This window comes from Portunus trituberculatus, chromosome 17, assembly GCF_017591435.1.
Source record: "Portunus trituberculatus isolate SZX2019 chromosome 17, ASM1759143v1, whole genome shotgun sequence".
Classification (NCBI taxonomy): Eukaryota; Metazoa; Arthropoda; class Malacostraca; order Decapoda; family Portunidae; genus Portunus; species Portunus trituberculatus.
In genome coordinates, this window is record NC_059271.1 from 6,779,301 (window position 1) to 6,790,530 (window position 11,230).

Consider the following 11,230-nt stretch of genomic DNA (forward strand, 5'->3'; position numbering starts at 1 on the left):
CTTGAGGAGAGGCTGCGTGTCGTGTGGCGGCTCAGGTTGTTCTGAGTCTCCTCAGCCACCGCCGCTTTAAGTACCGTTTTCTGTGGCACCAGAATGTTCTGGGAGGGCCGCGGTAACTTATCATTTCTCACGCCACGCAGTGTAGAAGTTTCTCGTCGGACTTGTATCTTTGTTGTTGCTTGTGAGCGATATACAAAGATATTACTATGAGGAAAAACCACAACGTGCGCCAACTCTGTGAAAGATAAAGGACAAAAAATAGTATATATTTTACAGACAAATAAAAATGCACATTAATGGAGGATGAAATATATTCCAAGATTTTGGAGCAGGACGAAAATATCTTTAATGCACAAAGCTCTGCCACATTAACCGGTATATTGATGTTGACAATGAGAGATTAACACAATTCCCAACATCAGATATGACAAGATTGCCAGCGGAAAACTTTCCTGCTACGAAAAAAATAAACCGATGAAATCAAAAAATTCCTCAGGAAAGCAACAAAGAAACACAGAAGATACGTATGGAGACAATGAGATGACACATACTGATAAACGCTGTGAGCTAAGAATTCCACGCCAAAACGTTCACACGCACCACCCAATATATGGTTTGCCCAAACAATTGCCATATATATATATATATATATATATATATATATATATATATATATATATATATATATATATATATATATATATATATATATATATATATATATATATATATATATATATATATATATATATATATATATTTATTTATTTATTTATTTATTTATTTATTTATTTTTTTTTTTTTCTACGTTAAGGCCTATAGCGCCTGTAGGCACATTTGAAGAGTGTAAGGGAAGCGCTGTTCAGCTTCCGCCCATTAAAGGCGCAGGCAATTTTATTTATAGTGGTACCTATATTAGGACCCATATCACCCCGGAAAATCATCTTGGGTGTAACCACCTAGAATCTGGGTATCATGGTGACGTGTAGATAACTTTAAACTACTCGAGAAATGGCAAAATGTTTAAGATTGGACGGGATGGGATTCGAACCTACGCGTGCATGGACGTCTGCCCCATCCCACGCTCACCACCTTATCCACTACGATGCCAGAATAATGATTTGGAAATACTGTAACACTATCCGGTACTCCTGTGACTCATGAACAGTGGTTGCCTCAAACCAATGACGGATCCAGGATAAGAATTTAGGAGGCCTACCCTGAATTTTTGTACCCGTTGAGATTGGTGGCGATTGGCGAGCCGCTGCGAGCCAAGTGAATCTTTTCAGATGAAGGATTCAGGGACAGTGTAGGCCAACGAGATATTTCTTGAAACTTGCCAATTAATCTTGAGATCATTTTTAACCTACGTTTAGAGCTATTTTTATGTATTAGAAGTATATATATATATATATATATATATATATATATATATATATATATATATATATATATATATATATATATATATATATATATATATATATATATATATATATATATATATATATATATATATATATATATATATATATATATATATATATATATATATATATATATATATATATATATATATATACACACACACACACACACACACACACACACACACACACACACACACACACACACGCGTGCACACACACAAACACAGTGGTTTAGAACTCTAACACTTGTACGTACAGCATATCTACAGCATATCACTGCTCCCAAAATAATGTCTGCCGGTGAGGTAGGGAAAGTTAATTGTGTTTCTGCCGATGCATTTATTGAAGTACTTAAGTACCTTACCTTTGTTACGCCTTACATACAATAAATAGCTGTTCTACTCCGGCTATGTGTACGCCAGGGGTTCAGATGAGGCTCTTTAGGAGACTTATTGCACATTGTTTCACATCAAATCCCACACTCTAGTGAAGTGAAGCACATTAATTCTTCACTGTCCCGAACGTTTGGTTAAGTAGGGAAAGCTGTGCCTCTGCCAGTGCCATTAAAACATTTACAGCATTTACTTACCTGCATGGTATTCTCAACTCCTTCCAATAACCACAAAGAAAAAAAGTATTAAACAACTTAATAGAATTAGTAACGTGGTAAATCCCACAATCTGTCATCTCGCACTTTCTTTCACACTTCGCTTCCAATACACTTTTATTAAATATGATCAATCTCTCTCTCTCTCTCTCTCTCTCTCTCTCTCTCTCTCTCTCTCTCTCTCTCTCTCTCTCATAAGGAGGATCGTGAGAGAAAACACATGATATACGTGAATGATGAATGCTAATCACCGTTGAGCCGCAGAGGAACACAAACTCTGCAGAAATGATCGCGGTGGTCGGCTTTCTGTTGTGAATTAATCGTTTCCTCTGCGTAATCTTTGATGCTTAAGTAATCTTTAATTTCTTCACGTCAGATAAACGTGACATTGCAAAAATCTATACAAGTCTATGAAATGATCACTTATTTAAGTGCAATAACTATTGAGTGGCTGCTGAAGCGTAACGTCTGTAATTCACCTCCAGGCTGGGCGAGAACCTCCTCGACTCGCTGGTGTCTGGAAAGTTCTCTGTCCGTGGAGAATCTTCTCGGCGACACAGAAAACCGTATATAGCGCGGCGCGCGTGCAGGGGGAACTCACTCACAGTGAAGCACCAGCACTAGCAGCAACAACAGCAGTCACGTATCTCTGTGGTGTGTACACAGTTGTCAGTGCGCCCTTGTCAGTGTCACCTCTCCATTCTCCACACACGGAATCAGTCAGCCTGACGCAGCCACGGCAATGTTTGGTGACGTGCTTTGTGCAGGCCAGCCCTTCGCTGCCGCCTTCCCTTCATTGCTGGAGGACTTGCCGCTGAGCAGCGTGGCTGGACGCTTGTTTGAGGACGAAATGATGGACGCCGTGATGGAGCCACACTTGGTGTGTGGACACAGGGCGAGGGTGAGACCTCGGCCGCGCTACTGTCCCTACACGTGTGTGGTGACCTGCCCCTGGCGACCAACACGCCAACACTTTGTGATCCTGCCTCGCCTCGCTGACGACTCCGCCGCTAGCGGTGACAGTCTTTGCGGCCAAGGCGACCGAGCAGGCTGCCACGACTCCAAGAAGAAGAAAAAGGGCTCCCTGTCCAGCAGAAGCCGCACACTCTCCCCCCACAGCGTCAGCAGTGAGGGCTGCACCGCCAATAGGAAAAAGAAAGCCTCTCCCTGCAGCGTCAAGAAACAGAGTCGTCTGGACGGGGAACGGGACGCTGAGGGTGAGGGGAAGACAAGCGAGAAATCTCCTTGGCAGTTCAGTGTGGACATGAAGGGCTGTGACCAGGTGCGGGCGACGACGGAGGGAGGTATGTTGATGGTGGAGGGACGAGGCTCAAGTGACACCTCACGGCAGATGGTGCGATACATCACCTCCCTGCCCCGCCACGTGAGCCACGACTCCCTCACAGCCAGCCTCAGCAACGGCTGCCTCACCGTGACCCAGAAGGCCGCGGCACAGCTGCAGGGCCAGGCCAGGACGCTGCCCATTGATGTGCAAGGGGAAGCGTCGCCTCAGTCTGAGCCTGAACAACAGCAGCAGCAGCGGCAGGAACAGCAACAGAGTACCGCCACGGAGGGAGGGAAGGAAAAGGACATTTCGTCAGGTGATACTCAAGAGGAGGCATCGTGAAGTGTTTCATCACATTTGAAATGCGTATAGGAGGAAGGGACCTGCTGGCCGCGTATCCTTCTTCCTGAGGGAAACATTGACCATTAATGTGTTAAGTCAGTATTTAATGCCTATGTTACCTATATTGCATGTATTCTCATAATAAACCAATAAGTGTTCACTCTGTGTGTGTATCACTATTCCTTAATGCCGACGATTACTTTACAGTTGACCGGTCAAATTGAACGAGAAGGTGGATAAGATAATTTGATCAAAGATTTTCGTAAATTGAAACAAAACATTTCATTTTTAATCTCATTGTTAATGTATGGAATTGTCTTCCCTCTAATGTCGATTTGGAAAGTTTCGAGAATAGACTGGACAACCTTCTCGACAGTAATCCGCAGCTAGGATACTCTCTGATGTCATAGACCAGGGGTTCTCAACCTGGGGTTCGCGAACCCCCAGGGGTTCAAAACCAGATTTCAAGGGGTACTTAGATGGCTGACGAAAAAAAAAAATTTAGATAGTTACATCTGCTCAGAGAGAGAGAGAGAGAGAGAGAGAGAGAGAGTGTGTGTGTGTGTGTGTGTGTGTGTGACGGAGGGGCGCGCCATATCGTGTCGGTTTAATTTCAAACAGCAACGTGAGTGAGGGTGGGGGACGGTTACGTGGACACTGGACAGTCAGCTCACTCAGCTAGCCAACAGACACTGATGCACATCGTAGTTGTTGCTCCTGTCTCCAACGCCTTTTGTTTGCTTAAATGAGGTTAGTTCGTGTTTTTTTTTTTATTCTGTATTGAATATTCTTTTATCATTGGCAATATTATACATGCATTTCACAGTATACTCGTACGTGTATATAGCTTTGGTTATAAAAAAGTTCCTCTTCTACAATTCCAGATATCGTTATGGCCTCATCAGCGAAGAAACGGCAGTATGATGAAAGCTACATTCAGTATGGATTCACTGCTATCAACAAAAGTGGGATTGAATTTCCACAGTGTATTATGCCACAAAGTTTTGTCACTGGAGTGCATGAAGCCTAGCTTTCTCAAACGCCATCTAAACAGCTGTCATCCAAGTTTTATAAGCAAGAATGCTGCTTTCTTCAAGCAAAAGGAAGAGGGATTGAAGCGAGCACGCTTCGATCGTTCGGGACATTTCAGGCAACAAAATGAAGCTGGTTTGCGTGCATCCTACATGGTATCACTGAGAATTGCACAAGAAAAGAAACCTCACAACATTGCAGAAAAGTTGATAGTTCCTTGCTGCAAAGATATAATACGTTGTGTTATTGGTTGTGATGCTGAGCAGAAGGTCACATCAGTACCTCTCTCAAATGATACTGTTCATCGACGAATAGTAGATATGTCTGAGGATGTCAAACAACAAGTAATTGCTGAATTAAAGGAAGCCTCTTTAGGAAAATTTGCAATCCAGCTTGACGAGTCGACTGACGTGGCTGCTTGTGCACAACTCCTGGTGTTTGTGCGATACGTCACTGGTCAAGATTTCAAGGAAGAGTTTTTGTTCTGTCATACCTTGAATACGACTACTAGAGGTGAAGACATTTTCAATGAAGTCTCATTGTTTTTTTGAGAAAGAAGGACTGTCTTGGAATAATGTATGTGCATGCACAACTGACGGAGCACCAGCAATGCTTGGTCGTCGATCAGGATTTCGAGGAAGAGTGAATCAGGTGAATCCTGAAACCAAGCATCTTCATTGCATGCTTCATAGATATGCCCTGGCATCCAAAACTCTCCCACCTGATTTAAAATTAGTCCTGGATGATGTTGTGCACATGGTAAATGCCATCAAGTCAAGCGCCCTAAATACAAGACTGTTTTCCCTTCTGTGCCAAGAGTTTGGAAGTGATGAAGAAGTGTTGCTCCTTCACACTGAGGTTCGCTGGCTGTCGAGGGGGGAATGTGGTATCAAGAGTAGAATCACTAAAGGAGGAGCTCACTGAATTCTTCAAATGTGACAACAAGGCAAAGTCACTTGAGTTCACCAAGAAATTGTCAGACAGCCAGTGGCTTCAGAAGCTGGCCTACCTGAGTGACATATTCTTACGCCTCAACTCATTTAACTTATCCCTCCAAGGCCGTTTTGCCACAGTGAGTGATTTCATGGACAAACTTAGGTCACTGACCATGAAGCTGGAGCTTTGGGAAGGGAAGGTCAAAGATGGAAATCTTAGCATGTTTGAACACCTTGGTGAGGCACTTGATAAAAGTCAAAACACTGGAAAACAAGATGTGATGCAACTTGTGCAATCACATCTAGCTTCTCTGCGGATGGAGCTGCAGTCTTACTTCCCCGAATTGAGTGAATTGGAATCAAAATTGATTAGAAACCCTTTCATTGTGAATGTGCACCTTCTCCCAGATAACATGCAAGAGGAGTTCTTAGAGTTGGTGAACGACTCTGTTGCAAAAGATGCATTTGAAACACTTTCCCTAACCAAATTCTGGGCTAAAATGAGTGAGATTTACCCTGTTGTATCTAAAGTAGTTCTGAACTCTTTGTTGATGTTCCTAGTACTTATCTGTGTGAGCAAGGATTTTCAACGCTGTTGAACATGAAAACCAAACATCGATCACGGCTTAATGTGGAACATGACCTACGATTGTGCCTGTCTAATACTGCTCCTCGAATTGAGAAACTTGTTTGTAACAGACAGGCACAGCCTTCACACTGAAGTTCAGTAATGGTTGATAAAGGAAATATTGTTTCATTTCTGCATGTGTAGTATCACTGTAAAATACTTGGAATATTCATGTTTCATCTCAATAAAGTAATAAAAATTTGAATAATTTCATAATATCCTATGTTGTACCATTGTACATTGAGTTAGTTACTAAATTACCATTTTGTTCGATGTCAGATTACCGGGGGGTACTGGTAAATGGTCTTATATCTCAGGGGGTACTTGACGGGAAAAAGGTTGAGAACCCCTGTCATAGACGTTCGTTTGTATAGGAGTAGATCTGTGGTGTGAGGGAGTTGTCTGGCAGTGCATGGCGGTGGTAGTCTACTCTTTCCTGGCACTTTAAGTTGTAGTGATAGTGACGCCTAACTCTCTTCTCGTTCCTCACCAAAATTTCCATACAATTTTTCATATTGTATGGCTTTTCCTTATTTCCTTTTAGCACTTGCCTGTAGACAGTTGTTGAAGGGGAGGATTCTTCGCTTTTCCGATCTTTCTTTTTTTTTCTTGCATAAGTTTAGATAGAGTAGTTCGCAAACAGCCTAGTAAAGACCACTAGGCCTGGTTCTGTTTGTTTTTCCTTTGTATTCCTTTGCATTCCTATCCTTCCCTGGCCTTCCCTTCGTCGCCGCTTGTCCTTGTTCTCGTCCTCAGTCCCTCGTGTTTCCTTTTATCGTCATTCCCGTTTTTAGCTGCTTCTTTTTGCTTTTCTTCCTCGTTTTTTTTTTTTTTTTTCCTCCTCGCCTTTCCCAGCATATTTTTTTCTTGTTGCATTTCTCCTTGTTTTTATAACCTTATTCTCTTTAATTCTCTCTTTTTTTATTATCTCCTGACTTTCTATATTTTCTTTCTTTCCTTACTTCAGATCTACCAAACCTCAGCGCCATATTTCTTCTCCTCACTTCCAACATTTTCTTCCATGTTATCTCTCTCTCTCTCTCTCTCTCTCTCTCTCTCTCTCTCTCTCTCTCTCTCTCTCTCTCTCTCTCTCTCTCTCTCTCTCTCTCTCTCTCTCTCTCTCTCTCTCTCTCTCTCTCTCTCTCGTGTGTAGGGAACCTATTAGAAGCTATTCAGTTGGGGCAATTGAGTGGTCTGGAAAAGTATGGAATGAGCTTTAGCAGAGCCAGATGAAGGGCAATGAATGGAGGGGATCAGAATAGAACACACGCGCTTAACCTTCCAGCCGATCCTTATCTCTTCCTTCTGCTCTGTCCTTTCTCTCCTTCCGTTCCAGTTGCTTAAATGAATCGCTTACTTGTGTTCCCATTCCTTCCTTCCATTCCTTTCTTTCTCCTCCCTCGCGCTTTGTCTCTCGCTGTCACTGTCTTCCCTCTGTCACTTCCTCTAATTCACTCATTGATTCTTGTGGCTAAGTCCTTGGAAGCCTCAGAGAAAGGCAGGGAGACCTGACCACCGTCTCTGCTCCTCTGTGGTGCACCAGTGACAGGAACAGAGACTGAGGAAGGACAGGTCAATTGCCTTTTATAGTCGAAATTTTTCCTTCGCCTTCTCTTCACTTTGCTGCATTTATCTTATTGATTTTTTTTATTTATTTGTGTGTGTTTATCTGCGTGAGTTCTTCTGAGGGTGTTGTCTGGTGCCTGTCGGAAGGAGGAATGATGGGAGAGTGTCGCGATGAATTTTGAGGTTGTGGCGGGTATTGGATGGCAGGCGGTGAAGAGTCGTATGCAAATTGAGCAGTGACGTGAGGGGAGGCGAGAATGTGAGGGTGATTCGGATATCTTTCTTAATTACAGACACTGATCTTAGGCTGTTTATGTTTGCAGTCCTGCTGCTTCCTAATGCCAAGCAGACTGTATGTCAAAATCAACCTTACGTCTTAAAAACAATTACATTTCTTCACTTAGGTCAACTTTCGCACAAGTTATGTATATTCAGTGTAGATCGACGGACGAAGCTGTGTTTGCTTAATTATATCAGTTTTAGTATCGAGAGTGTAAGAAACGAAAAGATTTTGGCGATTGTAAGTTAAGGAATAAAACTGAATGGTTTGCACACCACTTACTGACAATCGTTATGTTAGAGTTATTCATGAAATGAAATCAACGTGTCTTCTAGGACTTAAGATATCGCATGAAAGGTGATATAAAAGAGAAAATGGAAAAATTTCATGAATGTACTGAATGTGGTGCAGGATGCATGGCAAGGAGGAGATGGGAGTTATTGTTTCTCTCCCTGCGCGCATCCCTCCATTCATATTTGATTTAATAATTCCATTTATTATTTTTCGCATCCTAGTAAGTATAGCTTCCAATATCTCAAATTCATGTTTCGAGTCAAATTTGGGGCCACCGTGGTACAGAGGAACCATGCGTGCTTTGGGATCCGAGTGGTCTCCAAGCGCACGGGTCCGAATCCTGTCCACGGTCCGAGTGTAGGTTGGGCTTCCTCACTCGGGGCAACGGTTTCCTAGCGGGTGGGCTTTGAGATAAGGGGTACCCAAAAAGTATCCCCTTTAGCCCATAAATTCCCGTGAAAAGCCCACATGGTATAAAAAAAAAATGGAAAAAAATCAAACTAATTCACAAATAAACAAACAATTTCCTAAGAAAAAATGGGAAACAGGTTTTCTTGATTGCATTAACCTTGTTCGTAGCGTCCGCTGCCGGAAAGCAGCACGCCAGCAAGGAGAAGGCCACGCAGTCTCTGGCGCTCCAGGTCCAACAGGGCCAGCTCCTTCCGCAGGAGATGGAGCACGAATGTCATTTGTCTTCACGGCAGCGGCTGCTGCTAGAGAAAGACAGGAAAGCGCTCAAGGCTGAACGAATGCTGCTGCACCAGCAGGTGCAGCAGCTTGAAGCCGAGTAGGTCCTTCAGCAGCACCAAGCGAGCCAGGCAGAGACACAAGCTGCCGCTAAGCAGAGCTCTTTAGGCGCCAAAATGCAGCAGGGGGCGGATCTCTTGAAGCACCAGGCCGCCAAGGGTGATAGGGCCTCCCGTCGCCTCTGTGATGCGTTGACAGATGGCCACAGGGGTCAGGGACATGTCTCTCCTTTGCGAGCAGGCAAAAGTGGACATGTCCCCAAAGCTGGCCAAGGTGCTACACTGGCTGGCCCGACAACAGGGCAAGGAAATGCCACGCAGAGGCCACTGGACACTCACTAAACTGGCTGTGTTGTCAATAGGGTGGCTGGTGTCGGTCAGGATGGTTTGGCGCCTCGTTGAGCCAGATGAAAAGACTAAGGAGGAGTGAGCGCTACTTAAGTTTTCAAGCTTGTCACCAAGGAAGCAATAGCCCTGGAATGAGCTCAGTAGTGATGCTGTCAGTGCTAAATCACTAGGGAGCTTTCAAAGAAGATTGCACCAATATATGGATGGGCTTCATAGTGGAAATAGATAGACAGACATGGGTACATTTTCTACAGGGACTGCCTCGTGTAGGCCTGACGGCTTCTCGCAGCTTCTCTTATTTTCTTATGTTCTACATATACTCTTATGAGAGAGAGAGAGAGAGAGAGAGAGAGAGAGAGAGAGAGAGAGAGAGAGAGAGAGAGAATATCACGTTTGATGAAGCCAAGGGCATCGATGCTCATGCAGAAGGCTGATGGGTGAGCGTTGTAGGTAGTGATACAAGTTTATTTATAGAAGTATTTATTTTTATTGTTTTTATCGTTCTCTGTACATGGTACTGTACACATAGTGTTTAATAAACATATTTACCATGTATAACATGGTCCATATAGTATTTACGTATTGGCTCCATTATTTCTAACGTACATTTGTACTCAAAACAACACAATGCAACATGTAAAACTTGGGCTCAGCATGCGCCAAGCCGCCAGGAGGTGTGCTGACCAGTACTGTGAACCTTCTCAGTCACCAGTGTTTCCTTTAAGCGACAGCTGAAGAGATACTATTAATTCCGTCTATTGTACTATGTTGATCCTGTGCTGCATGCTGCTGCTGCTGCTGCTGCTGCTCGGGCTCATACTGTTACTGCTTTTCTTGTTGGTGCTGTTGTTGTTCTTGTTCCTGTTGCTGCTCCTGCTGCTGCTGCTGCTGCTGGACAGGCTGAGGCGACGCTTGCCCTTGCACATCAATGGGCAGCGTCCTGGCCTGGCCCTGCAGCTGTGCCGCGGCCTTCTGGGTCACGGTGAGGCGGCCATTCCTGAGGCTGGCTGTGAGGGAATCGTGGTTCACGTGGCGGGGCAGGGAGGTTTTGTATCGCACCATCTGCCGTGAGGTGTCACTTGAGCCTCGTCCCTCCACCATCAACATGCCTCCCTCCGTCGTCGCCCGCACCTCGTCGCAGCCCTCCACGTCCACACTGAACTCCCACGGAGATTTCCCGCTGGTCTTGCCCTCGCTCTCCCTGCTGCTGTCAGCGGCGTCCTTGCTACCACCGGTGGCTGAAGGTGTCTGCTCCCTGCTGCCTGCGTTCTTTCCTTGGCACTGCTCAGGACCAGTGGTTCCATTGTCGCTCTCCCGGCCACCGTCTTTGCGGTCACTGCGGGCTCGGTGTGTGAGGAGACTTGGCAGGATGATGAAGTGTTGGCGGCCGGACCGCTGAGGAGTGTGCTGCATACAGGCGTGAGGACAGCAGGGTGTCTCCCGCCTGGAGAACAGGGGAAGGTCGCTCCCGCTGCTCCAGGGCTCCGCCATCTCCATCCATCTGTCCCGCTGGTGTCCGGATCCCAGTCCCAGCAGAGGAGACTCGGCCATCATGTGGGAGAACGGGTGGAAGGCAAGGCTGTCGTTGTAGCGGAACATTTGGCTGTGGTCGTCAAACAGGCGGTAGCTACACACCAGCAGGAGTGGAAGTGGCTGTCTGGCACCGAAGTTCCGAGGTAGTCAGTCGCCTGGTCGGCAAGATCTTGAGGAGAGGCTGCGTGTCGTGTGGCGGCTCAG

General features: G+C 44.9%; 1 protein-coding gene across 1 annotated transcript; it reads left to right on the plus strand.

The window, feature by feature from the left end:
* Positions 1–5,804: 5,804 nt before the first annotated feature.
* On the plus strand, positions 5,805–7,821 carry LOC123505193 (protein FAM200B-like). The gene is made up of 2 exons (XM_045256360.1): positions 5,805–6,135; positions 7,736–7,821. Exons 1-2 carry the CDS (start codon positions 5,805–5,807, stop codon positions 7,819–7,821), a joined length of 417 nt encoding a protein of 138 aa, XP_045112295.1.
* The last annotated feature ends 3,409 nt before the right edge of the window (positions 7,822–11,230 follow it).

What these genes read in the sequence shown, in the direction of transcription:
- LOC123505193 (XM_045256360.1), top strand. Translation starts at nt 5,805, where the DNA reads ATGAAGCTGGAGCTTTGGGAAGGGAAGGTCAAAGATGGAAATCTTAGC. An exon ending in CAAATTCTGGGCTAAAATGA is followed by an intron (nt 6,136 to 7,735) that starts GTGAGATTTACC and finishes CTTGTGGCTAAG; the next exon opens with TCCTTGGAAGCCTCAGAGAA.